Source organism: Kogia breviceps, chromosome 6, assembly GCF_026419965.1.
Source record: "Kogia breviceps isolate mKogBre1 chromosome 6, mKogBre1 haplotype 1, whole genome shotgun sequence".
NCBI classification, from domain to species: domain Eukaryota; kingdom Metazoa; phylum Chordata; class Mammalia; order Artiodactyla; family Physeteridae; genus Kogia; species Kogia breviceps.
Window position 1 is genome coordinate 146765483 of NC_081315.1, and position 26928 is coordinate 146792410.

The 26928-nt window shown below is 63.8% G+C and overlaps 2 protein-coding genes and 1 long non-coding RNA gene across 15 annotated transcripts; 2 read left to right on the top strand and 1 right to left on the bottom strand.

Moving 5' to 3' along the window:
- Window positions 1-427: 427 nt before the first annotated feature.
- On the bottom strand, window positions 428-17340 carry IDUA (alpha-L-iduronidase). Of its 12 annotated transcripts, none has more exons than XR_010841172.1 (14): window positions 17078-17340; window positions 16168-16308; window positions 5688-5773; window positions 5425-5532; window positions 5044-5139; window positions 4743-4945; window positions 4398-4577; window positions 4070-4286; window positions 3556-3768; window positions 3327-3448; window positions 3124-3249; window positions 2966-3046; window positions 2461-2561; window positions 428-2339 (listed from the first exon to the last, which is right to left on the bottom strand). XR_010841172.1 is itself a non-coding variant. In XM_059067404.2 (14 exons), the coding sequence occupies exons 1-14, from the start codon at window positions 17218-17220 to the stop codon at window positions 2233-2235; spliced, it is 1896 nt and encodes a 631-aa protein (XP_058923387.1). In that variant the 5' UTR covers window positions 17221-17340; the 3' UTR covers window positions 428-2232. The 12 variants fall into 12 exon arrangements, 9 of the variants coding, with proteins under 9 accessions (XP_058923387.1, XP_058923386.1, XP_058923385.1 ...); XR_009336311.2 differs by having other exon boundaries at window positions 3327-3463; XM_059067404.2 differs by having other exon boundaries at window positions 2970-3046; window positions 3327-3463; window positions 4782-4945.
- SLC26A1 (solute carrier family 26 member 1) lies at window positions 8450-15406 on the top strand. 2 transcript variants are annotated; one of them, XM_067036858.1, is made up of 3 exons: window positions 8450-8529; window positions 12508-13129; window positions 13810-15406. In XM_067036858.1, exons 2-3 carry the CDS (start codon window positions 12539-12541, stop codon window positions 15337-15339), a joined length of 2121 nt encoding a protein of 706 aa, XP_066892959.1. In that variant the 5' UTR covers window positions 8450-8529; window positions 12508-12538; the 3' UTR covers window positions 15340-15406. The 2 variants fall into 2 exon arrangements, with proteins under 2 accessions (XP_066892959.1, XP_058923384.2); XM_059067401.2 differs by lacking the exon at window positions 8450-8529 and having other exon boundaries at window positions 12280-13129.
- Window positions 17341-17593: 253 nt separating the features above from the next.
- On the top strand, window positions 17594-24977 carry LOC136794409 (uncharacterized). The gene is made up of 2 exons (XR_010841174.1): window positions 17594-17895; window positions 23150-24977. It is a non-coding gene; the product is annotated as an uncharacterized lncRNA (long non-coding RNA).
- Window positions 24978-26928: the final 1951 nt, after the last annotated feature.

Here is a 26928-nt window from a genome sequence, read left to right on the forward strand (position 1 = left end):
AGGGCGTGCACGGGCCGACTCCGTGGGCTTCCGGAACTCTCACCACATCCCAGCCCAAGCCCAAACCAGCAGAGACCGGAACACAGTCGGAGGGCGGGGACACGCCGGCAACCCGGTGGCCGCCTGACAATACACAAGCCACGACAGAAGTGGAGACGGTGACTCACCCCTGGAGACAGTTGTGGCTTTGCTGTCCTGGCCAAGACGCAGGTGCCGGGGCCAAATCCCCACTGACTGCCCTGGAGCCACACCTGTTTCCGAAGGAGGGGCCCATCTGAGATCTCTGCTCAGTGGGGTGTGCGGTGGAACGTGCAGTGTCCAAGGAAGTACCCGGGAACCCAGTACCCCTCCCAGTAAGCTGCGAGCTGAGATGGCCCCTGACCATCAGGGGTCCTCAGGCTACCGAACCAGCAGGTAGAGAAAAGACTGCTTTAAAAAAATGGCTTTAATTGAAGTAGAGGTAATTTACAATGTTCCGTTGGTTCCGGGTGTACCGCAAAGTGATTCAGTTGTATATATGGATACACGGGGTTGGCCAGAAAGTTCGTTCGGGTTTTTCCATAAGACGTAACGGGAAAAATCCAAATGAACTTTTTGGCCAACCCAATACATATATTCCTTTTCACATTCTTTTCTATTACGGTTTATTACGAGATACTGAATACAGTTCTCTGTGCTGTACAGGAGGACCTATTGTTTATATTTTCTATATAGCAGCCTGTATCCCCAAAAGAAAAGGGTGCTTTAAGGCTGGGGTGATGCGTTCCCACCACCACAGAGAGACAGGGCTGGCGCTCGTTACCGACTGAACTGGGTCCCCCCGGTTCATACACTGACGTTCTCACCCTACCTGAGAATGTGACTGTATTTGGAGAGGGAGCCTTTAAAGAGGTGATTAAAATGAGGTCATATGGGTGGGCCTGAATCCCACATGGCTGGTGTCCTCATAAAAAGAGAAAATGAGGACACAGACACACACAAAGGGACGGCCGTGTGAGGACACGGGGAGGAGGTGGCCGTCTGCGAGGCAAGGAGGGCGCCCTTGGGAGGAACCCCTGCCCTCAGGCTGCGGTCCCCAGGACGAGAGAGAGCGAGTGTCTGCTGCACGGGCCGCCTGCTCACCGTGCTGTGCCGCTTGGCCACGCAGCCACATCCAGGCAGAGCTTCCTGACGAGGCAGGAAGACAACGCCCAGAAACCGGGGGCCCACCGGGCACCCCAGCACCCCTCGTATGGGCACGACGGGGCCCCAGGCACCAAGCCCTGAAGCCTCCGCCAGCGGCCAAGGGCAGTGGGGCCAGGTGCCGGCTCTGGGGTTCAGGTGGAGAACGCGCTCACTGACATCCCCAGCGCAGGGCGAGGCAGCTGGTGGTCCCCGGTGCCCCGCCCTTCCCATGCGGACAGGAGCCGGGGGTGACTGGGCCTTGCCTTCCGTGTGCCCTGCCAAGCCTGTCTCCCGATCCCCGAGCCCAGGCAGCTCGGAGGGCAGCGGAGAGATGAGGGGCGGGCCGGGGCCCCCACTCCCGCTTGCATCACCCCAGACTGGCTGCACCCCTGCCCCTCGCCACGTGGCCTCACCAGGTGGTCTCTTCACACCGTTCTCTGTCAGTTCCACCTGCCCTGGGGTGGGCGTGGGGGGTTGGGTGGAGCCCCAGGGCTCCGCACCACCCCTGTGGCTTCCCTGGCCCCTGTCCACATGTCCATCCACAGTCCCCAAGTCGCCCTCGTCTGGGCGTGCTCTTTCCTCCTGGGCCCAGATAAGGAGCCCAGATGACCGTGGGCGTGGACCCTGCCGGCCTTCCCTGCCACTGGGGACAGTCTGGGCCAGGCAGGGTGCAGGGGGCGGCCTGGCTGGGCCTCAGGAAGTGGGAACCCTCTGGGCCCTCCTGGCGCAGGAGCTGGGAATGGGGCCCGCCGCACCCGGCGGTGACACCGGAGACCCCAGGCGCGCAGGTCGGGCACCCCAGTGGCAACTCACACCTGTCGGCGCTCGACCCGAGTCCCAACCCGGCTCCCACAGGTGGGGGTGGCCTCACGTCTGCTCAGTGCTCACCACGAAGGCCGTCCCCGTTACTGTGTGTGCAAAGGCGCTTTAAGGGGGTGAATGAGAGGCAGGAGGGGACAGACAGAGGGGGTGCCTGGCTGAGAGGCTGATGGCAGTCCGGCCCGGCATGGCTTCTGGCCGCCCAGGCTCACGGTCAGCACAAGTCCGGTGGCGGGGCAGCAGTGGCCCTCACGGGGCAGGGGCCCCCAGGTACCACACGGGGCTCGAGAAGGGGCCTGGTCGGGCCCAGTAGTCCACAGCACGAACCCGGTAGGAGCCGGAGACGACAGCCGTGTCTGAGGACACAAAGGTACGTGCCTGCTCTTGAACCTGGACCCCTCTGATGCCCCCAAACTCCAGGTGCCCAAAGGCCCTGGACCCCTCCCCACGAGGGCTGTGCTGACGCAGCAGGCGCACCTGGGCTGAACACGAAGAGGTTAAAGGTCGAAGGCTTCCTGCTGATGGGCAGGTATGCCGCGCCCTCCGGGGAGAACTGGATCTCATAGGTCCACAGGCACCTGGGGAAGGTCAGGCAGGACCAGGGCTGGGGTCCAGGGGGGCGGGCAGGCAGGGGGCGCCCAGAACCCTACCCACCTCCAGCCCCCTTCCTGGCTCCTCCCCGGCGCCCAGGACCCTCTTCCTGAAATGACAAAGGGCCACCCTGGCTGAGAGGAGGGCTCTGCAGCACACGTGCCAGGAGCAAACGGCCTGTGTAGGTGCCCCCGCCCTACATCACAGAGGTACAAAGTCCTGGGCCATTTACACCAGCGGCGGGGGCAGCTGAACGGGCAGCAAAGAGCGCCGTCCGCGTGGGGTGGCCAAAGGGCCCCAGAGGGCGGCCACATGGGCGCTACAGCCCGGAGGATCTGGGGGCCGGGGGCGCGGGGCAGGAGGCAGGTGCAGGGGTGGTGGCCGCACTCACGCACTTGGAGCCCACACGCTCGTCTGACCAGACCAAAAGCAGCTGCCCGCGGGTCAAGGGCAGAGCACGGAGCCGGGTCACCTGGGGGAGAGGGGCACCGAGACTGGTTGGGGGCGGGGGCTACCGGGGCGTTGGCGGGGAAGGGAACTGCCACTTGCCTGCCCCGGCGGCTCCTCCGGGCGCGCGCACACGTGCACCAGCCAGAGCGAGGGCAGAGGAAGCTCAGGGCGCAGCGTCAGGCGGCCGCTGCTGGGAAAAGGGAGCGGCATCTCGGCCGCCGGGTCCTGGGGACGGAGTCGGGGGCTCAGGGCCCGCGGACCCCGGGAGCCGCCCCGCCCCTTCCCCCACGCTCCCCGCGGACCTCGGCCGCGCGCATGCGCCGGAACTGCTCAGCAGAGGGGTAGACGGGCCTGCCCAGGCGCCGCCACTCGCCGTAGGGGCTGCAGAGCCAGTTGTCCATATAGAGCTGCACAAAGACGACCTCTGCGGAGCGGGACGCTAGGGCCAGGCCTCGCCTCCTCCGGGCCCCGCCCCGCCAGAGCTACCCCCACCCCAGGGGCCGGAGCCCCCTCTCTGGGAGTCCTGCTTACCCGGGCCCGGGGGCACCCCGCGCAGGCTCAGAGTCAAGGGTACGCTGCGGTTGGCGTGGGCGCGGGTGTCGTCGCTCGCGTAGACCAGCACCGTGGCGCGCCAGGCGTCGGCGGGGCCAGTGGGGTGGTGGGTGCTGGCCAGGACGCCCACCGTGTGGTTGCTGTCCAACACCGTCCCGCCCCGCGACACCTCAGCCCAGAGCTGCTCGCCATCTGCGGGGGGTGGAGGGGCCACCACGCGGAGTCGCCGACCCTCCCAGGGCCCGGCTTCCCACCATTTGCCCTCCTCCACTGGAGGTCCCCGGCCACGCCGCAAGCTCTGTGGCCCACTGAGCTGGGGAAGGGTGGGGAGGGACCAGAAACATGCTCCCGGCTCCCCAAAAGGGCACATCCTTCCGCGGGCCTTTGCACAAGCTATGCCTGGCCTCGAACGACATCCCCGTCCAGCTGGGGCCTCGTCCTGGCCCTGGCCCCGCCCCCGCAGGAAGCGACGCGGAACCCGGCACGGGCTCACCCAGCAGGGCCAGCAGGGCCATCGCCGTGAGCACCGGCTTGCGCAGCAGCTGCACGTGCGGCGGGCGCGTGTCGTTGACCTGGAAGCGCGCGGTGAGCGTGCGCTGAGAGAAGGGGTGCGGGTGGTAGCTCAGGAAGGCGTTGTCGTTGCTTAGGAGCGCGTAGCGGACAGGGGAGCTGGTGTTGGCCACCAGCAGGTTCTGGTGCTGTGCGATGACCTGCGGGCATAGGATCGGGGTGGCTGGGAACACGGCCGCGGGGGCCGCCTGCCCGCCCCTCCCACCCGGGAGAAAGGCCTCCCCCGGGGGCGGGCCTGGCGGCGGCCCCACCTTCACAACCATGGCAGCGTAGGTCACGTCGGCCCTCCAGGGCTGCGGCAGGGACCAGCCCACCAGCGGGTCGGCCTCGTCGTTGTAAACGGGGGTGTCCGCGAACTTGGGGAAGAGCCGCTGTATCTGCCGCACGACCGCCGCCTCCTGCTCCAGGATGTAGATGGAGCTGCCCGCGCCCTGCGCAGAGGCCCCATCTCAGCAGCCCCCGAGACCGCCGCGGAGGGGCGCCGGGGCTGCAGGCAGCAGGCGGGGATTCCGGGGCTGCCGCGTGCGGGGGGAGCCCCGCGTGGGCGCTGGGTTGGGGGCGGGGACAGACGGAAGGGCGGGGATCCCGGGCTGGACCTTCTTGTGGAGGGCGATGTAGTCCAGCCTCACGCCCACCTCCCCGGTGAAGAAGTTGGTGCCGTTGTGGCAGTGCTCCAGGAGGCCCCAGCTGAGCGGGGAGCGCGGCAGCGGGTGGAAGGAGTCTCCGGGGCCGCCCAGGCGCAGAGCCGAGCTGGCGGCTCGCAGACCCTCGGAGCAGGCGTCGTAGTAGTTCAAGAAGCCTGGGCGGGTGGGACACAAGAGTCCACACCCCCGCGCCGGAGGGGCGGCTGCCACCCCCTCTCAGATCCTCAGGACCCCAGGAGGCCGGCCTGCCCACCTTGCAGGGTCATGGACACGTTGTCAAAGTCGTGGTGGTCCGGCTCGTTCCACGTCTCGAAATTCCACTTGGATACGTGCTTGAGGCCGTACCTACCTGCAGAGGGTCCCTACTGTGGCGAGAGGGCCCCTCCCCTGGGGCAGGGTCATGGGCTCATGGGGATCCCCAGGGAGGGGCAACCCCGGTGGGGGGTTTGGATGTGAGCGGAGTGTCTGATTTCCTATGAGCTCGGCCCCCCGCGACTTGCCCCCACCCCCGCACCGGGAGGCCCTGGTTCAGGGGGTCCACGGTGAGAAGACCAGGGGGTGGCCTGGGTGGGTGTGGGCGGAGAGCCCGCCAGGAGTGCCCACCCCGTCCCCGCAGGGCGCGCGCCCCGCCCACCGATGTATCTCCCGGCCAGGAGCGAGACCAGGCTCTTCCACTCGAACACCTGCCGCTGGTCCTCAAAGTCAGTGAAGCGCCCGGAGGGGCTGCCCATCAGCTCGAAGCCTGCGGCACACGAGGGCGGCTCTGCCACTGCTTGCCGGCCCGTCCCCACCGGGCCCGCACTGAGGCGGAACCTGAGTGGGCAACCAGCAGGACCCACAAGGGCCAGGCCAGGGGGAGGGGGGGGCTGCAGTACAAGGGCGAGGCTGGCGGCCTACCTGGGACGAGCTGGTTCTCCCCGAGAAGGTCCAGGTACCGGTCCAGGTGGGTGAAGTTGTAGCTCAGGCCCTGCCTGGCTGAGCCCCTGTAGAAGGACACTCAGTGTCAGGATGGGGGAGGCTGGGTCCGGGACTGGAAGTCTGGCCACATCCAAGCAGCTAAGAAACCTGCGAGGTGCCACGCGGGACTGGGCTCCAGGCTCAACTGGCCCCTCTCCTCAGAAAACGTAACTGTGTAAGCCCGTGAGTCACAGCCTAGTATGAACTAGGGTGTCTGCACTGGAACCCCACCCTCGGGCCTTCAGGGGTTCTGAACAGCCTGGGGGAGGGGCAGGCAGGCCTTCTGGGAAAGGCACAGCAGGATGCAGGAGGGAGAACAGGCATCCCAAAGACAGCTGACAGCGAAGCCGGGAGGCTGTGGGATGAGCCTGGCCGGACGCTGTGATGCCGTATCCCGCTGCCCTGCACCTCCTGGAGGCCAGGGCCCCACACTTGGCTCGGCGCTACCCTGCCCCCCCTCCCACACTCTGGGAGGCAACGTGGACAGGCAGCGGGGAGAGGGCAGCCTCCCCGCCCTGCACTCATCCTTGAGGTAGAAATGAACTCAGGATAGTCAAGCAGCAGGAAAGCAGCCAGTGGGCCTGGGGCAGCAGAAGGGCGTGGGTTGTGAGAGAAGCAGTCACACGAGGCCTTGTGGCGATGGTGAGGATGGGACCCTGACTCGGGGTGACATGGGGAGTCCTCTCAGGGATCGGAGCAGGGCAGTACCATGACTCTTTTTGTTTATCTGTAAGAGAATTTTTTTAGAACAGTTTTGGATTCACAGCAAAATTGAGACGGAGGTACTGAGATTTCCCATTTACCCCCCGCCACACTCCCTCCCCACGTGCACAGCCTCCCCCGTGACCAGCATCCCACAGTGAGACTTTTGTTACAACTGATGGACCGACACTAACGTCATAGTCACCCCGAATCCACAGTCCACATTAGGGCTCACCTGCTGATGTGCATTCTATGGGTTTGGAAAAATGTATAATGGCAGGTATCTACCACTGCAGTATCACACAAAGTATTTTTACTGCCCTAAAAATCCTCTATGCCTCACCTCTCATCCTCCCCCCACCCCAAACCCCTGATGTGTTTACGGTCTCCGTAGTTTTGCCTTTGCCACGTTTTGCAAGGATCCCTTCATCGGCCCACTGGAGCCAGAGTGGGAGCTGGAAGACGGTTCCCGGGGGGAGGTATGATGCCCGGACTGGGTGGCGTCGGCGGCAGCAGCTCTAAGAGGGAGGCGCAGCGGATAGATTTAGGAGGCAGAGGGGCCAGCGTACACTGCCGGACTGGAGGGGAGCTGGGAAGGGGCAGTTCAGCACAACCGTGGACTTCGCTTGAGCACCTAGGGGTGCGTGCCGTTGGCAGAGGCAGGCCCGGGAGTAAGATAGGTCTCGAATGCGCTGGCATGCAGGTGCTGCACCTGGGGCGGGGGGCGGGGTGAGGAAACTGGTGCTCAGCCGTCAGGCCAAGGCAGGCGGAGGAGAGCACTGAGCCTGGGGCTGAGGCGGCAGCCCGGGGTGGCCCACACGGGTGGACAGGCAGAGGGTCTGAGGGCTTCCCCTGCGGGCGCGCCGGGTCCATCCCCAGATCTGAGGGGGAGGGCGGACACGTGCCAGAGGGCTGCAGCTGCGCCCTCTAGTGGCAGCCAGGTGCGTCCCGCCTGCGCGGCGGCGGCGGCGGCAGATCAAGGTGGAATCTGGCCCTGACCCGCTCTGGGTCTCAGGCTCCCAGTCAGTCCACGCCAGTCCGGCCAGCCCAGCGCTGTCCCCCTGAGGGACAGCGAGGGTCTGGACAAGTCAGCACCTCCCTTCCGGGGCTCCTCTGCCCCACTCGTCACTGCACAAGGTCAAGGCCGAGCGATCCAGCTCTCACCAGGCCGCATCTTCCCACCTCCGGAGCCCAGACCCACAGCACGTGCGCAGCGGGGGCCCGCCCCTCCCCCCTCCAAAGGTCACAACCGGTAGCAAAGGAAAAAAAAAAAAACTTAAGCACTCGGGTAAAAATTAAATGCGTGGCAGCGGACGGGTTCCAAAGTCCCACAGATGGGGGTGGGGGAGCAGGCGTGGGCGATGGGCGACGCATGTACAGTGGAGGCCCCGGCACGGGTGCCAGGCTTTCTCTGCAGATCCTGGCAGCGCCGGGCCGAGTTGGGGCGGGAGCACATCAGGCCTCGGGTAAATGCTGTTCAGGTGCTCAGTGTCCTGCGCCAGCGGGGTGTCACCAGGGGAGCCCCAGCCGCGGAGCCGATCTCAGCCTGTCACTCTGAGTGGACTTGAGTGTCCGCTGACCCATCCAGCGTCGGCACCCAGAAATGCCCTAGGACTCAGTAACCTGCCCCCGGGGACCAGAAGACCCAACCTTGGAGTGATCCCAGGCCCAGAAACCCCGGGGAGCAGTCCTCCGGCCCCACTGTCGGTGCCTAGGTCTCCATCCGTCTCAGCCTCCGTTGGGAGGGGAATTTGAAAGATCGAAGCTAGTGAGGGGGCTGAGCCAGAAGGTGTAGTGTGCAGCCCACCCCTGCACTCCCCCTGCAGAGGCCTGGGTCACAGACGCAGTCCAGCCCGAGAGCCTCTCCATCCTCCAGCCACGCAGGGTGCCGAACCTGGGCGCGAGGCACAGGCGGCGTCGCCTCCCGCTCCTGGCCCGGCACTTGGGCCGGGGCAGCGGAGGCTGCACAACGACTTTATTTATTGCACGCCGGCGGCCGTCAGGCTGCACCAGGAACCGCCCCCCCCCATCCCTGGGCCTGAGCGCGTGCGCCGCGAGGACCCAGCAGCACCCAGGCCCGGTGAGTGCTCGGGTGCGCGGGGCGGGGCCCCAGGCCTCGCGTGCTCGGGTGTGGAATCTGGGGAACACAGGGTGGGGATCGGGCGGGTGCAGATGGGGCCGCGCTTGCTCATCTGGCAAGGGGAAGGGACGCGCTCACGGGAGGGGGCGCAGGGTGGATGGAAATGTGCTGGGTGGGGCCCGGGCCGCGCGTGCTTGGCTTGGGGGGGCGCGCTCGTGGGAGGAGGCGCAGAGCGGGGGTACGTGTGGAAATGCACAGGGTGGGAATCCAGGGCGCTCATGGTCGGCAGGGATGGGGGGGCGCGGGGCCGGGGTGGGGAAATACACGGGGCAGGGCGAGGGTGCTCAGAGGGGGAGACACAGACCCGCCGGCGAGGCAGGAGAGCCGCTCTTCTGGAACTGGGAGTGCTGGGTCTGGGTCTCGGGGCCCTGGCGGTGAGAAGGGCTTGCAGCCCAGCCTCTTTTCGCTTGTGGGGTACATGGCTCCTTTCCAAATAAGTGTTCTCAGTGGCTTAAAAGGGTGACTTAAAGACCAGTATTAGAGATTGGGCAGGAGGCGAGAGGAGGGCAGCTCCAGCAGGCGGAGGTGCTGGAGACCCCACGCCCCACGCTGGTTAACCCGTGCCAGGGTCCTGCTGCCCCCCCGCCCCGGTGCAGAGGTCTGTAGTGGGCCCACTGCAGGGGTGAAGGGGGACAGTGGGCCTCGGCCAGCGAGGCCCCAGGACCCAAGACGCTCGCCTGTGAGCCTCGTCAGAGGCAGCGTGAAGACCGCAGTGCTCAAAGCACAGAGGGACAGGCGGGGTTGGGGGGGTGCCTAGGCCCCGGGGTCCTGCAGTTCTCTCTCAGTTGTGTCTCTTCACCTGCTTCGACACCCAGCCTGGGCAGGGGCTGGGGGAGTAGAGGCAAGGCAGCCAAGGCCAGGCCCCTGCGGTGCAGCTGGATGGGGGACATGGGTGCTGCAGCGCTGAGAAGAGCCCCTCCCTGAAATATCAGTATCTCCACGTGCCTAAAATCCCACCACAGGCGCTCCAAACCTCGGCGGCCCCCGAAGCCCTGTCCCCACCTGCCGAGGGCGGAGGGGCCGCCGCCTCCCATTCACCCCTCCCTCCCCGAGGTGGGCCCAGCAGCCACCTCTGCCTACACGTGCCAGGCAGAGAGTTTCCACACCGCCGCTCCGCCGGTAGCTGGGTCGGAAGAGAAGCGTGTTCGGATCCCTCGGGGGCCCCTCCACTCCAGCCCTGAGAGGAGTCTTATCTGCCCCTGAACTGCAGCGACTTGCCCCGCCCACCCTCTGGGCGGTGGCTCCTGTAAACCACACCCTTGGACACGCAGCTCCACCCCCAGGACTAAGTGGGTACTGCGCGGGACTCGGGGGTGGGGGGCGGGGAGGGGCCGTGCCGGGAGGCCCCGGGCTCTGCCCTGGGTGGTTGGGTTCAGACTCTTGAGGGCAGGGCGAGATCTTGGGGCCCGACACAGACTCTTCAGGAACAAGGAGTCAGATCTGGAGATGGACGCAGCATCACAGTGGGGCCTCGGCCCTGACCACTCCCCCCCCTTGACGCAGGTGTGCGGAGACCCTCCCACTCTCTGGCTATCCCCCCGGCCGCCCTGGAGTTCCACTCCCACCTCTGCCCCCAAATGGGGCCTCTGGTCTTCCCCATCCAGGCCACGGCTGTGGCAGAGCTTTCACGGAGGCTCTGGAGGGAGGTCCCAAAGGGAGGCTGAATGTGGGAGGTGCCTGGATGGAGCTCCCCCCGCCCCCCTGCCCGGGCTTCGGGAGACAGCAGGCCCAGGCCAGCTCAGCCTTGCAGCCCCTCAGAGGGACCCCTCGCAGCCTCTCAGGCCTCGCCTCCAGGATGGAGAACACTCGGGGCTGTGGTGCTCTTTCCCCACGTGGCCTCTCAGGCACCCACTTGTTCATTTTAAAGACGGGAGAACTGAGGTTCTGAGTAATTTTAAAAACAGCAGCGCGCTCTCAGTTAACTGTACGCGGGACACGAGGGCGGTCATCTAAAGGGACCGTTTACCTTCACACCGGCCCTATGAGGCAGGTCCCACTGGCCCTGGAGGAGTGGATGGAGGCGTGGCGAGGCCAGGCGGCCACCCACTGCGCCGGGCCAGCACCTGGCTGGGATCCAGGTGGTGGGGCTCCAGGGGACAGAACCAGGACCCCTGCCCCTGCGGCGGGAAGGGCACACCTGGCTGCTGATTGTACCTTGATGCCTGGCAGCCCTCCAGTCTTAGGCCACGCACACACACCCCCCCAGAGGCCTCGTGCCTGCTTTCCACGCAAGGACACAGAGCAGAAGCCAAGACGTGGCCGCTCTGCGCCCAGCTGGCTCCCGCGTGGACCAGACCCATCTCCCGGCAGACAGGATGTCCAGGGATGGGACCCGGAGACCGGCCCCTCCCTCGGAGCCCCATCCCTGCCCACACTCCGGGCTCCTGGGTGCCGCGGCACGGGGTCCCAGAGGCTGGGGGTCCCCCGCCCCCTCCCCCAACACACCTGGCCAGGCGCCCGAGCGTTCTGCCTCCCCCGGGGGCCCGGAATCCAAGCTTTCTGCTCCAGCCACTCAGTGCCCAGCCCACCTGTCCCGCACCTGGAGCCCTGCTCCTGGGAGGCTGCAAGCTTGTTAAGAGTCCCACACAATTTTAAGTATCTGTGAGCCTCTGATTACAGTACAACTCCCTGTATTAGCCGCTCAGGTAATGCTCCTCTGGGGGAGCCTATGACTCAGCAATCTTTGGAGTAAATGATTTAACTGCAAGCCCAGCACAGCTGAGCAGTCGGCGGCTAAGCACAGAGCACTGCCCTCCGGCCAGTGCCAGGCCAGCTCTGTGCCTGAGCCCGCCACCTGCATATGCCCAACCCGCTGAGCCGGAGGCCCCGGGGACAGACAAGCTAGGCCCGCACGACCCGCCGAGCCTGTGAGGGGCCCCCTCAGGTAAGAGTCCCCCTGGGACGCTGCGGCAGGACAGCGAGGGCTCCAGACAGCTCGGCCACAGCAGAGGCCGGCTCCCTGGCTGGAGCGGAGGGGCAGGATGCTGTGAGTGGAAAGGCCCGATTCCAGTGTTTCTTTTGTGGACTCCCCGTTTAGACAGTCACTCAGTCGACACACCTGGACCTCGGGGGCTGGCTGAGCTCAAGGTGTCCAGGGACCCCTGTGTGGTGAGGTCTTCGGAGGAAAGAGACAGCTCCCCTAGCATGCCCCAAAGCGCAGGCCTGCCACTCGAGCCCTGGGGGCAGCATCCGCCTGCCCCCATCTCACACCAGGCCAGGACGAGCACCCACCCTCCACACCCAGGGACACCCCGGGCCCCGCGGCCCCAGCCAGTGCACACACGGCGCCGGGGTGACCAGGCTCTGAGGAAGCAGAGACCATCTGCTTCGTGTCACCACGAGGGGGACAGCAAGGGCTGACGTCCGGGCGGGCCTCAGCACGGCTGAGATCGGGACGCCCTGGCGTCGCTGAGCACAGAGGCAAGGTCGGCCTGGGCCAGGTGGCAGGCTGCCCTCTGGACAGCAGGGACGGTGGGCACGTGTGTTCCGCGGCGCGCCCGTGCTGAGCGCCAGCCAACACCCAGAAGCGCTAACACGCACCGCGAAGGGGGCCTGCTGTCCCCGGACACCCTGCAGGCGATGGACACCAGTCACCCCGCTCCCCTCCCAGCTGGCCCCTCAAAGCACGTTCCGGGAATTCTGCCGCAAGGACCGGGCCGTGGCAGGCGCTGCCGCAGCACAGATCTGGGGTCCTGGCATCTGCAAGGCTCTTCCTGCTGGCGGAGCCGCAGTGCAGAGGTGATGGAGGGTCGACCGGAGGGGAATGTGGTGGTCTGGACGGCGGAGCGGAGGGGCCCCTGGCATGCACGGAGAGCAGCGGAGCTTGTTCCGGCCACGCGAGTCTGGGTCTCTGTGGCACCCTCAGACTGACACGTCTCGCCACCCCAGCAATGACACCCACTTCTACCCACTTTGCAGGTTTTCTCGGGGGGCGGGCTGGTGCCCCACGATGGAAGTGTCCCCTGAGTGCACACAGCAGGGCAGGGGGCTGGTGCTGCTTCGCCGGCGGTCCCCCACACCCCCGGGCCTGCGAGAGGCTCTGAAGGCCCGGCTGCGGCGGAGCTGTGCGTGCAGCGCGCAGCGGGCCTGGGCGCTGCTGCAGGACCTGCTCCCCGCCACGCGTTGGCTCCGCCAGTACCAGCCTCGGGAGGACCTGGCGGGTGACGTCATATCTGGGCTGGTCATCGGCATCATCCTGGTGCCTCAGGCCATCGCCTACTCACTGCTGGCCGGGCTGCAGCCCATCTACAGCCTCTACACGTCCTTCTTTGCGAACCTCATCTACTTCCTCATGGGCACCTCGCGCCACGTCTCCGTGGGTATCTTCAGCCTGCTCTGCCTCATGGTGGGCCAGGTGGTAGACCGCGAGCTCCTGCTGGCCGGCTTCGACCCCGCCCAGGACGGCCTGGGGCCCGGGGCCAACCGCAGCGCCCTCAACGCCTCGGCCACCGTGCTGGCGCTTGGGCCACAGGACTGCGGCCGGGACTGCTACGCCATCCGCGTGGCCACTGCCCTCACGCTGCTGGCCGGGGTTTACCAGGTGAGGAGCTGGGCCTGGGCCTAGCCAGGCTGCCCAGCCACTCGGAGCAGCCCCTTCAGGTACTGGTCGGCCCCCTGCAAGGGCCAAGCCCGGGGGAGACAGGAGGTCAGGGTGGTGGCTTAACCCACAAGGCGAGGAGAGAACAGGGCATAGGCAGAAGCGGGTGTGTGACAGCACCCCGGGCCGGGGTGCCCGGGGTGGGGGGCCTGCCTGGCCAGCTGCAGAGTGTGGCCTCGGGCCCAAGTGTGCCCCCACTTGGTCTGCCATCCTCCCCAGCTTCCTGTCCCAAGTGGGATCCTGGGAACCGCCTGCCCGCCTGCCTTCCCACGGCCTCCCCGCACCCAGCCCTCCCTGGACCAGGGCCGTCCACCCCAACGCTGCCCCCTCCCAAGGGCCGCCTCAGGTCCTTCCCCTCAGCTCCAGGTCCCCCGGGAGGGGGCGGCGCTGTGGACGGGGCAGAGAAAGGAGCTGCCTTCCGATGCCCAGAGCCCACGTGTGTGACACCACGGTGAGCGTCGTGGCCACAGCGTGCACTCTGGCCTCTGCCGTGCCTGTGCGCGCACACGCACGCGCAGGCGGCCGCAGAGGGGGTCCACGGGGGAAATGCGCAATGCGAGGGAGAGAGGTCCGGCTCTGTGCTGTGCCCACGCCCGGCAGCCCTGACCACGCTCTGTCTGCAGGTCCTCATGGGCATCCTTGGGCTGGGCTTCGTGTCCGCCTACCTCTCACAGCCGCTGCTGGACGGCTTCGCCATGGGGGCCTCAGTGACCATCCTGACCTCCCAGCTCCGACACCTGCTGGGCGTGCGGCTCCCGCGGCACCAGGGGCCGGGCCTGGTGGTCAGCACGTGGCTGAGCCTGCTGCGCGGTGCCGGGCAGGCCAACCTGTGCGACGTGCTCACCAGCGCCGCATGCCTGGCCGTGCTGCTGGCGGCCCAGGAGCTCTCGGACCGCTACCGGCACCACTTGAAGGTGCCGCTGCCGACAGAACTGCTGGTCATCGGGGCGGCCACGCTCGTGTCCCACTTCGGGCAGTTCCACGAGCGCTTCGGCTCCAGCGTGGCTGGCGACATCCCCACTGGCTTCACGCCCCCGCATGTGCCAGACCCGGCGCTGGTGTGGCGCGTGGCGCTGGACGCCGCGTCTCTGGCCCTCGTGGGCTCCGCCTTCTCCATCTCGCTGGCGGAGATGTTCGCCCGCAGCCACGGCTACTCTGTGCGCGCCAACCAGGAGCTGCTGGCTGTGGGCTGCTGCAATGTGCTGCCTGCCTTCTTCCACTGTTTTGCCACCAGCGCCGCCCTGGCCAAGAGCCTGGTGAAGACAGCCACCGGCTGCCGCACGCAGCTGTCCAGCGCGGTCAGCGCCGCCGTGGTGCTGCTGGTGGTGCTGGCGCTAGCGCCCCTGTTCCGGGACCTGCAGCGGAGCGTGCTGGCCTGCGTCATCATCGTCAGCCTGCGTGGGGCCCTGCGCAAGGTGCGGGACGTCCCGCGGCTATGGCGGCTCAGCCCTGCCGACGCTCTGGTCTGGGTGGCCACGGCGGCCACCTGCGTGCTGGTCAGCACCGAGGCCGGGCTCCTGGCCGGCATTCTCCTCTCACTGCTCAGCCTGGCCAGCCGCACACGGCACCCAAGCGCTGCCCTGCTCGCCCGCGCCGGGGATTCCAGCTTCTACGGGGACCCAGAAGAATTTGAGGGCCTGGTCCCCGAGCCCGGCGTGCAGGTGTTCCGCTTCACCGGGCCCCTCTACTACGCCAATAAGGACTTCTTCCTGCGGTCCCTCTACAGCCTCACCGGGCTGAACGCGGGATACGCAGCCGCCAGGAGGAAGGAGCGGGGCCTGGGGGCGGGGGCTGGCGAGGGAGAGCCTGTCGAAGGCAGGGACCTGGGTCCCGGGCGCAGCACCGCTGCGCTGGTGCCCTCGGCGACCTGCTTCCACGCGGTGGTCATTGACTGTGCCCCGCTGCTGTTCGTGGACGCAGCCGGCCTGGCCACACTGCAGGACCTGCGCCGAGACTACGGGTCCTTGGGCATCACCCTGCTCCTGGCCTGCTGCAGCCCCTCGGTAAGGGACACCCTGAGGAGAGGCGGCTTCCTCGGGGAGGACCAGGGGGACGCGGCCGAGGAGGGGCAGCTGTTCCCCAGCGTGCACTGTGCCGTGCAGGCGGCCCGAGCCCGCTGCCAGGAGCTGGTAGCCGCCAACTACACCCTCTAACTGAGCCGGCACCTGCCGCCAGCCTCCACTCCCACCATCCATCGCTGCAATCTTGCTGTCGCCTGGTGCCTCCAATCTAGAGGACCCAGGGAACCCCAAATGGGATGGAGGGTGGCAGTGAACACACACAAGGACCCAGACACTTGAGAAGCCTCAACTGCGCCTTGGAGACAAACGCTGCCTCGGTGCCAACCTGGGCCCAGTGCTGTGCATGTGTGGTCCGTGGAGCCGGTCTGACAGTTGGTGTCCTGTCTTACTTGAACAAGGACCCTGAGGCAGTCATGGGGCCTCCAAGGCGCCAAAAGGACGTTGGTCCCTTGGCCCGCTCCCCCCCACCCCAAGTGAGAGCTGGCAGCTCTGGCCAGGGGCGTGAGGGTCTCTGTGTCTAGGAAACCCCGCGACGCACACACCCAAGTGTCTCTTACACCCTGTGCCTCAGCCCCCACTGGGGTTGGCAGGGCCAAAGGCAGATGTGACCAACACGACCTCAGCCCGCCCCCCCGCGTGGCATCCCCACACAGCCTGAGCACAGAGCGAGGGTGCCCACTCGCCGCTGCAGGGTCCAGCTGTGCCCGATCCAGGGGCTGCCCCAGCGCCCACAGCGCCTGTGCCGCCAGAAGGGTGCCCTCCATTCTCCCCTGCCCCCAGCGTGCTTGGCCGAGAAGCACAGGGGCAACGGCTTCTCGGAGCAGGAGTCCCCCACCCCGTGGCCCCGCCATGGCCCGGCCCCGCACTGTCCTCCACACCCAGACGCCGCCACCTCTAAGTCTCCGTCTGCATCTCCATACACCGGGCTCTGCCTGGCTGCCCATCCCCTCCGTCACCCACCTGGCCGTGATGAGGTCCAGCAGCCAGTGGGTCCGAACCTGTTCGATGCCACCATGAGGGACGGCACCCACGTAGGCCAGGTTGAGCTGCTGGTCCCAGCTGAGGTCATACCAGTCAGCCCGGCTGTGCGGCAGTGGGGGACTGGGCACAAAACAAGGGGGAGCGGAGGCATTAGTCCCATTGAGTGGGGCTAGCGGAGGGGCCTCCGCACGGGCCCCACACCTACAAACTCAGGGCAAGCACCGGGGTGTGTCTGCTGGTGAATTTTACTGTCCCTGATGTAATAAACCGCCCCCTAGTGCCAGGACCGTGATGAAGTCTCAGGTTTATGGGGGTCGGGGGCTCCCAGAGAGATCACATTCCCACCCTGCTCCCTGCCCCACCGGCCGGGAGATATCAGCTCCAAGCCTGACAGAGGCAATCGGGGACACCAGGGACCGGGACAGGTCCCACTGCAGGGACGTCGAACGTTCTGGGGTTGCCCCCTCGACGGGGTCCCGGTCTGCGCCAAAGAGTAGTGTCCTGGGCCACAGCCCCTCCCGCAGCCTGGGCTCCCGCGGCTGGCCACCAGGCTCTTCAGCCTCTGGTGGGTGGCCAGGCACACTCGGGGCCTGGCTACAGGCCCCCACCGCACGGGGCAGCCGCTCAGCTAGAAAACCTCCGCAGCACCGGAGACATCGCATAGAGCCAGCGGACAGAGAGGAGATCCCCACTCTGAGGCTGGACCCGACAGGAAGGAGAGAGCCGCGGCCCTCCTCACTCCGGAGAGCCTAGTGCAGGTCTCTCCAGGGGCGACACGGGGGTCCCGGAGGCCCAGGGCGGGGTGCGAGGCCGCGGTTTGGGAAGAGCGCGCAGCGAGCAGGGGCGGGCTGGGCCGCTCCGACCTCAGTGTCCCCCGCGGAGCGCTCACCAGAAGCCGGTGCTCCTCCAGAAGGGCTGCAGGGGACGCAGCGCGCGGGCCGCGTCCACGCGCACCAGGTGCGGAGCCTCGGCGGCCGCAAGGGACGCGGCCAGGAGCGCGAGCAGCGCGGCGCGGGGGCGAGGTGGGCGCATGGCGGGGGCGCGGGGGACGCAAGCCCCGGGCGCGGAAGCACCCCAACCAACCCCGGGAGACCCACCCGGCTCTCCGCGCTCCGGGAGCCGAGCTCCGCGCCCCGCCCGCCGGTTCCGCCTCCGGGTCGCGCGCCACGTGACCGCCGGCACGGGGCGGGGCCTCGGCAGGAGCGGGCCGGGCGGGGGTCTGGCGGGCAGCGGAGGCGGGCGGGGCGGGAGGGGCCGGAGGGGTGGGCTTGGAGCGGGGCTGTGGGAGGGGCGTGGCCGGGAGGGGAAAGCAGGAGGCGTGGGCGGGGTCTGGCGGGAAGTGGCCGTGGAGGCGGGCCCGGGGGCGGTGGGCGTGGGGCTGGGTGGCGGGGCGGGGAGCTCCCGCAGCCCCGGAATCTGGAGCGCTTCCCCAGACAGTGGGCTCTGCCCAGCTGCCCTCAGGGTGCCCTCCCCCCGCCCCAATCTGGAGCCCCTTCCCGGCAGTTTGCTCTCCTCCGTTCCCTCCCGCGCCGATCGGACTGCGGGGACTGCGCGGCGCTCGGAAAGCGCTCGGCCTTCAGCCGCTCGAGTGAAAACCGTCGTCCGTTAATGCTTCGGCAGGTCTGCTCGCGGGCCGGCAAGTATCCTAACGCGCGGGCCAGGCGGCTGCTCAGTGGAAGGTGGTCAGACGTGGGACACATTTGGAAGGTGGGCTGGCGGCTCTTAGGAATTTGGCTGGAGCAGCGTGCGGATGTGACGTTTTCTGAGAGGAGGGCTGTTGTAAAGGAACGGGGGTGGTCAGGGGGCTAAGCTGCCTTTGAGAAGCCAAGTGGACATTTCTACGGGCAGATGGGCAGCGCGGCCTGGGTGTTGGGGGAAGTGGGGTCAGCGGTGAATGTTTAAGCTTCAGACTGCACATGTACCACGTGTGTGTATACCTACACATACTGTAGGTCGTACAGCATCACATCCTCCACCAATCAAACGTCTCAGGACTCGGGGAAGAGCCTCTGTCCTTGCACTGTCCTCCCTCGCACAGCAGAACCCCGCCCCAGAGTCAACCAGTGTCACCAGTCCCTTGGGCTGAAGAGAGAGGAGCTCTAAAGGTGATGGACAACATCCAGTCACAGAATGAAGATGTGCTCCGTAGCCCGAGGAAAAAAGTACAAAGGCAGCAGAACCCAGGCGCGTCCTAGTGAAATGCTGAAACCAAAGCTGAAGGGAAAGCCTTCAGAGCAGCTTGAGGGGGAAAGGACCCGTTCCCCTCAAAGTGCAAAACAGCAAGAAAGAACACTGACTTTCCGACAGAAGCGGCCAGAACCAGCAGCCAAGGGAAGGAAAACGTCAAACTAAACCACTGTTAGCCAGGGCATCTCGATCCAGCAAAAAGCGTGCTTTGAAATGGAGGTCACATAAAGACGCTTCGGAGAATCCAACTCTGAGAACACTTGTCACCGCTGACCCTCCTTTATGGAAACGGTAACTGGTGTTCTTCCAGAAGAACAGTGATCCTTGCAGCCCAGAGGGGCAGGAAGGAAGGAAACGCAGCAGAGAGGTCTATTGTGTATAAGTCTAATGAAAAGTGACGCGTAACACAGCAATAATAACATCTCGTGGGGCTCGAAATATATCCAGAGACTGGAACATATGACAACAGGAGTAGCCCAGGGATTGTGAGGGACACACGGTGTGTGGGCGGCTGGCCCCCCACGTCCTCTGAGTGGGAGCTTCTACCGTGAAGGGACTTTGCAGGTAGGACTAAGTTAAGGGTCTTGAGATAGGGAGATGACCCTGGATCATCTGAGCGGGTTCTGAGTGTCCTTGTAAGGGGGAGGCAGAGGGGGGTTTGACACGAAAGAGGCTGCGTGGTGACTTCAGAAGCAAGAAAGCCATCTGAAGACCGTCCTAAAATTTGCACTCAGGACTTGTTTTAATCATGAGTGCCTAGACAGACGGACACAGATCCGTGTGTCTGTGGAGGACCACATGGGGAGGCAGGGGGAGGGGATGGGCATTATTAAAGTATCATCATGTGCAAAGGTCTTTAGTGCCCAAAGGCAGGACACGTCCCCTTTAACAGAGGAAAGGGCAGTGGAAAAGCTTTGAAACTTGGCGTGAGGTGTGAGTTAGCCAAGGTCCTTGAATTAAGAGAGGTTAAGGCCTGGGACAAGACAGAGGCCCATCTAGGATTCCACTCGCCGGACTGGAATTTGAAAAGCGGTGTTTGAGGAGACCAGTCTTTGTCTGAGTCACACAGGCCCTCTGGGAGCCCTCAGGGACTGTACTTTGACAAGTGACATGTGTAGCATGTCCTGGCCACACCTCACGTCGTGGCCTTAGCACACTTGGAAACGTGTGATTTTAATATATATTTGGGGGAGTCTGTGACACAAGAGATTCCTAGAGTTCTCACCTCTGAAGGGGGCGACTTTGAGGTGACGGTTGGACAGTGTATGGCCGCTTCTTCAGGGCACCCGCTGCTAAGACAGCTGCGTGAAGCCCAGCCGGTGCGCTGAGCTCTGGGTCCGCCCGTCCTCAGGGCTGAGGCACGGGAGGAGCCCCGTCTCGTGGGGTAGCTGGCAGTGGTGTTCACACACTCCGCAGACTCCCGCCACTGCTACTCAGGTCATCCCAAGGGGCTCCCCAGGTAGCCAGGGGGCCTGGGGGAGGAATATGTGGCCACCAGAACTCAACAAGGACTAGAAGATGTTGGACCTGTGTGTCCAGTGGCTGTCCTTGGAGGAGGACGTCATCACGGTGAGGTCACACCTGTGCTCCGGAGAGCACAGGAGAAAGGCGTCTGCCGTTGGTCGAGGTTGGTCAAGGGCTCGCCTGCCAGGACGGTGCGTGCTGGATGGCCTGGAGAGGCGTGGCCGTCCCTTCGGGGTGGAGCCAACGGTGGGGAGAGGCACCCACTGAGCAGAGTGTCTGGTCGCTGGTCGGTGGAGGCCGTGGTGTTAGCAGTGTTGGATTTCCGGTGTGGGGCCCTAACAGTGGGACCACAGCTGCACGCTGTGGTTTTCCACCGTGAGGGACCCTTAACTTTTGCAGGGAAAAGAACGGGCAGAACTAAGCCTTATTTTCTCCCCTCTATGCCCTTATATTGCCTTTTCTTTCATCCTTTTCTCCCTCTTCATTTATTTCTTCATTTATTTTTCTGTTAGGCTTTTCGTCCCTGTCTCTGACTGGTAAGAGGACCGGGGGCCCTGCTGGCAGCACCATCAATCTTTCTTCCTCTTCCTTCTCTTAAACAAAAGCCTGGTTTTTCTCAAATAAAACCTGGCCTGTATCTCTAAGCAGGGAAGAACGGTTTCCTTCTCTCCGCCCCCCACCCCATATCTGTCTTTGACTGTATTGGCTATATTCGCTGATTCTCTGTATTCTTGGTGCTCTGGCATTTGGGGCCTTGGTCCCGGGGAGACAGCCCTCCCGGTGCTGGGCCTCCCCACGGTGAACCGGCCCCTCAGCCACTCTCACCCAGCGCGCCGACATGCCCCCTGCCCCGGACCCCCCAGGGCTGGGCACTGGACGAGCAGCAGTGCCCCTAGCGCTCAGGCCTGCCAGAATTATGCAAACCGTCCAGTCCTAAACTTGCCGCGTGTACCTGTGCTGCCTCACCCGTTCCTTCCCGTGAAAAACCCCAGGTAAGGCTCTGGGCCGCGTTCTCTTCACTTCTGCTTCTGCCTCCTGACCCAAACCTATGCTCCTGATGTGGCGGCCCCTTCTCTTGAGAAATATGAATAATAAATTCTTCCTTCAAGGCAGCCGTAGAGAATGGGCTTGAGGACACGGGGAGGGGGAAGGGGAAGCTGTGACGAAGTGAGAGAGTGGCAGGGACATGTACACACGACCAAACGTAAAAGAGATGGCAAGTGGAAAGCAGCCCATAGCACAGGGAGATCAGCCCGGTGCTCTGTGGACCACCTAGAGGGGTGGGATAGGGAGGATGGGAGGGAGGGAGACGCAAGAGGGAGGGGATATGGGGATATATGTATACGTACAGCTGATTCACTTTGTTATACAGCAGAAACTAACACACCACTGTAGAGCAATTATACTCCAATAAAGATGTAAAAATAAATCAATAAAAACTTTAAAAAGAAAGTTCTTCCTTCAAAGGCAGTTGTCTCCGTCTCTGTCGCCTTACCATATCTGATTAAAACAAATCCTGGGCACAAATTTTATTTTATTTAATTAATTAATTTATTTTTTATAAATTTATTTGTTTAGTTTTGGCTGCATTGGGTCTTTGTTGCCGCGCGTGGGCTTTCTCTAGTTGCGGTGAGTGGGGGCTACCCTTCGTCGCGGTGCACGGGCTTCTCATCGCGGTGGCTTCTCTTGTTGCGGAGCACGGGCTCTAGGCGCACGGGCTTCAGTAGTTGTGGCACGCGGGCCCTACAGCACAGGCTCAGTAGTTGTGACGTAAGGGCTTAGTTGCTCCACGGCACGTGGGATCTTCCTGGACCAGAGCTCAAACTCGTGTCCCCTGCATTGGCAGGCGGATTCTTTTTTGGTACGCGGGCCTCTCACTGCCGTGGCCTCTCCCGTTGTGGAGCGCAGGCTCTGGACGCGCAGGCCCAGCGGCCATGGCTCACGGGCCCAGCCGCTCCGCGGCACGTGGGATCCTCCCGGACCGGGGCACGAACCCGCGTCCCCTGCATCGGCAGGCGGACTCTCAACCGCTGCGCCACCAGGGAAGCCCCCTGGGCACAGATTTTAGAACAAAGGTGCAGTGCTGCTCAGGAATGCCAGGAACGTGGCTCTAGAAGCTGGAGGCCAGCAGCCTGTGTTGGAAGAAATGTGGTCCCACCCACACCTTGAACACACGCAGGGGCTTCTGCTATGGAGACAGGGGCCATGACGCCAGGGCGGTGGGGACAGTGGGGCCCTGGGCACAGACGGCCATGGGCACCACAGGGGGGCCGTGGGTCCGTGCAGCCGCCTGGGCTCACACAGGGCCTTCATATGCCCAGAAGGTTTTGCAACGTTTGCTACATGAGGACAACGTGACCACAGCAGTTCCCACACTCTCTCAGGGCCCCGTCACACTTCCCCTCTGGCTGGAGTGGCGCTGGGGGTGCCACTCTCGGGGTCTGGCCAAGGGAAGTTGAGTTGTGGGAACATGGGCTGGGGGTCAGTGGGGAACACACACGTCCTCCCCAGCCACTTGGTTAGGAAGTTACTGCCAGGCATCCTGGCATACGTAGTAAACAGCTTCCAGGAACACCTGTGGCAGCTACCCAGGAGGAAGTAGTGAATCACCCTAACTTTTGGAAAAGGATTAAACATCCGCTGATTTAACAGGAAACGCTGACACTGACAAGATAACGTGGACCCTAACAGCCAATGACAAGGACATGATGTAAGAAGTTTCGTCAGATCAGCAGGGACATTTTAGATTCGTCATGGCCCAGGAAAAGCACGCGACCCTGAGGCTTGCCAGCTTATGGAAGACACTTGACAAAGTTCTCCGCAGCCGTGACAGCAGCCCTAACAATGTCGTCAAGCGGAAAGTCTTGTAAAATAGGAGGGACAATTGTTTTCAATCACTGATGCTGGAGGGACTAAATTATCTTTTTCTCTTCTCCCTGGACAATGATATTGCCAAATTGTTATAAAAAGAGACAATTAAAAATGTAGATGAGGGAATTCCCTGGCGGTCCAGTGGTTAGGACTCTGGGCTTTCACTGCCGAGGGCCCGGGTTCAATTCTTGGTTGGGGAACTAAGATCCCACAAGCCATGCAGCAGGGACAAAAAAATTTGTAAGAAACGTGGATGAAAAAAGAATCACAGTGGAGTAGCAGGCAGTTGTGGATAAAAGGTGTGGGCTTTTTCTAGACTTTGTGATGTTTGTGCCATTTATCGATATTTTTCATGTTTAATTCGTTGTGATTTTTTTCTCTCATTCTGAGTAAGTGTGTTTCTAATTTTATCAAAACAATTCTGCATTTTTTCTGAAAGAGAGTCCCATTGACTTCAGGCTGCCCCACACCTGGGCAGGCCCAGCCCCACATTTACCTGGTGGTACATCAGCCAAGTGGAGACGCGCCCGAGGCCGCACGCCACACTGCCCTCTTCCTGAGACTCGGGCATCTTCGCCATCTCAGGGCGGGCAGGTGCTCGTGGGGGCAGGACTTAAAGGCCCTCCCCAGAAGGGAAAAGGTGCCCAGCTGGCCGAGAGGAAACAAAGAGGGCCTTCACTAAGAGCCACCACTGAGCGGGTGGCAGGACCAGCCAGGTGCGGGCGGATGCAGACGCGGTCCCTCCCAATATTCGCGGAGCCTGTCTCTGCGAGGCCGCCTGCTCGCGAAGACCCGCTCGGCCCCCCGTCGTGCACGCTCGCGGCGCCTTCGAGGCTGTCCGCGGGCGGACGTGCGCGGAGCAGCGGCCACGGGCCCCGCCTTCTCGCTTCTGCTCGCCCGTGAGCGAGCCCTCTTCCCGCCCCTTCGGTGCCGCGCTGCCGTCCGCTCTTGCGCTTCCGGTGGGGATTCTGCGGCTCCCCTGGCCCCCGGCCGAGGGCTCTTCGCATCCAGAGTCCTGAGTGCGGGAGGCCGGGACGTGCCCCGCGGAGGAACCCGTGTGCCGGGCAAGCTCCGTCCAGCCCGAGGGGCAGCGCTGCCGGCCGGGTCGGTGCTCGACGAGCCGAGGACGGTGTCTGTTCACTAAGTGGTCTGTTTGCGTTGACTCATCGGGGAAAACGCCGTGCCCAGAGGCTGGCAGGAAGCAGCCCCGTGTGTCCCGGCAGCGGCGGGTGAGCGTTTGCGGGCACCACCTGGAGCGTGACTTTGAGAATACTGACAATTGACGGTAACCAATTAAAGAATCACCTCCAGAATATAGAAAAAACTCCTGCAAATCAAAAAGAAAAAGGCACTCAACAGAAAGGTGACCAAGACATGTAAGCAAGCCTCACAGGAAGAGCTGCAGATGACAGACAGATCCAGGACGAGCTGCAGGCCCCTCCCACCACCGCCACCCGACAAGAGCCAAAGCCACACAGACACCTCTGCACCCTTACCAGAAAGGCTGAAAGGGTGACACTGTTAGTGTCCAGGGTTGGCAAAAGTCTCCCACATTGCTGGTGGAAGTATGAACTTTTATTTTTGTGTGGATTCTTGGAAAGCTGTTTGGCATTATTTTCTGCAAGTGAACATAGCACATCCTACTTCAGCAGACACAAGGACATGTATGTGTGGTATCCAAACACATCGACGAGAATGTTCCCAGAAGCATTGTCCTTAACAGCCAAAGTCTGGCACCAACACTCAAGCCCGCTGGTGCAGACGGACTGAGAGGCAGGACCCCAACGGTGGACCAGACCCTCATTTGCCCGCGACGTGAGCAGCAACGAAAAGACCCTCAGTGGAACTCAAGAGAAAACAATGGGTGACACAGGCCAGTCACCAAACAATGCAGGACTGGCTGTTTCTGGGCCTTCCAGGCAGGCTGGCGGGTCTGTGTGTACATTAGTTTGCCTGGGTTCCCACACAAAGCACCACAAGCTGGGTGGCTTAAACAACATTGATTCTCCCACCGATTAATATGCTGAAACTCTAGCCCCCATGTAATGGTATTTGGAGGTGGGCCTTTGAGGATGATTAGGGTTGGATGAGGTCATGAGGGTGGGGCCCCATGATGGGATTAGTGTCCCCACCCCCATGTGCCAGCACAGCCAAAAGATGGTGTCTGCAGGCCAGCAAGCGGGCCCTCACCAGAACCAACCACACTAGCACCCTGATCTCCAACTTCCAGCCTCCAGAACCAAGATAAATAAATGTCTGTTGTTTAAGCTGCCTGTCTGGAATTTTGTTATGTGTCCCAAGCAGAGGTTTAGATTTAAGCTTCATCTAGAAGCTGCTAATTATTTTGGAAGGTATTCCAAGGAGGTCAGGGGACAGTTTGGTGGAAGTATGTTTGCCATTTTAGTTACTATGCTGGATCAGAAAGCAGTTAAAATCTGCGGAAATGGTCAGACGTGGATTTTTCTTTTCAAGATGTTTTTCCTGTACTTCACCTTCTCACAAATGGAGAAAGATATGTCCTGAAATCCTGTGTCCTTAGAAGTCAGCTGGTTTGGATTATGGGGAGTGGGCTTCAATAGAAACCTCTGCTTCTTACAGGCACCATGGCTGGGTCCCAACCCTCCCGGGGCCAAGAAGCAGGTTGGCCTGGGGCTGGTTGGGGGTTGCTGAGGAGGGGAGGAGGAGTGCGGGCAGTCAGGGCTCTGTGGCCTCAGGGCGTGGGGGGAGGGAGGGGGCTGGCCATGAGCTAAATGCTCCAGGGCGCAGGGGCCCGTCTGGGGAGCCCCAGGCGAAAGGACAAGGGACGTCCTTGCCTTTTCAACATAACTGCCCCAGGGCTTTGCACCCCATTTTCCCTGTTTGGATGTTTGTCCTCCTGGTAGCTCAGTCCTGGCTCCTCCCGTCCACGGCCAGGCACTGAGATACCAAGTGGCGTTTCCCGCCTTATCTTTCAGTTTGCTCTTGTCTGTCTGCCCCAGAACTCAGCCCCAGGGTGGGCACGGGTGCCAGTCCAGCGCCCCGGTGCACAGCCGCTGCTCCAACAGGATTGGGAGCCGAGTCCCCTCCACCCTCAGGGGTTGGCTCCGGTCTTTGGGCCCGTCCCTGGCCCCGCCCTCCCTCTCTCCTGCCTCCGCAGCCCCTCCCATCAGGCCTAACACACTTCCAGGCATTTCCTCCCTACTACGCCCTCCCCCGGACATTATCCTCCCCTGGTTGTGTCTCCTGCCCGGTTCTCCTCCTCCTCTGGGGCCCTGCAGCCCCTGCTCACCCCGCCGCGCCGGGGCCTGTCTCGAGGGAGGGCAGCCCACAACGACGCAGCAGGGATCAGGCAGGTCCCCCGGAAACGCCTTGGCCCACGACGCCCGGGTCGGCGACGCGCATTGCAATCCGCCGTCAGGCCCACAGGGGCGGGGACCTCGGAGCGCTGGTCAGGCGATGGGGCAGGGTGACCCTCGTGGACGCGACCCCCACACGTCCTCAAGACAACGCTGGCGGGCAGGGCAAGGGCTGGATTCACTGCCTTCCCTGCGAGTGCCGTGGGGGCGGGTCTTTCACAGTGGGGAAGGGTCCGGGAGGCCCGGGGTGGGGTCGCTTTAGGTCGCCCACGAGGTCGGGGTCCGGAGGGAAGGATGCCAGCCCCTCGGGCTTCCCAAGTGAGAGATAATGGGAGGAATCTCCTCCTGAAAGGAACCACCCCGTCTGTGATGAGGTCAGGGGCCGGGCGCCTGGGGTTGCTCGCGGCGGGGCAGGGTCCACGCGTCCGAAGCCCCGCAGACTGAGCCGCCCATGCACGGCTGGTGGGAGCACACAGGGCAGACAGGCCGTCCCAGCCCCCGAGCCAAATCTATCTCCTTCCTCCTCCACCGTGGACGCCCAAACTGGGGCCCAGAGGGCCTGGCTCCTCCCCGGACCTCACCCTGGGACCCCCCCACCCCGAGACCCCAAACCCTTCCCCGCCCCTCTGACTCCAGACGGGGGCCCTCTAAGGCGGGGCCTGGCCTCAGACCCCACTCTGGGACCTGGGGCAGTGCCGCACGTTTGCCGGGTCGCCCTGAGCAACCGCGAGCCGCGAGCGGGATCCCGGTGCCGCGTGGGAGGCGCCCGTCTGCGCAGACGCGTGCCCGGGCGCCGCAGGTGCAAACACCTCGCGTCGGTGTCTGCAGGTCGTGTGCCGGTCTCGTCTGGCCACCGGACCTCGTCGGGCCACCAGACCCATCC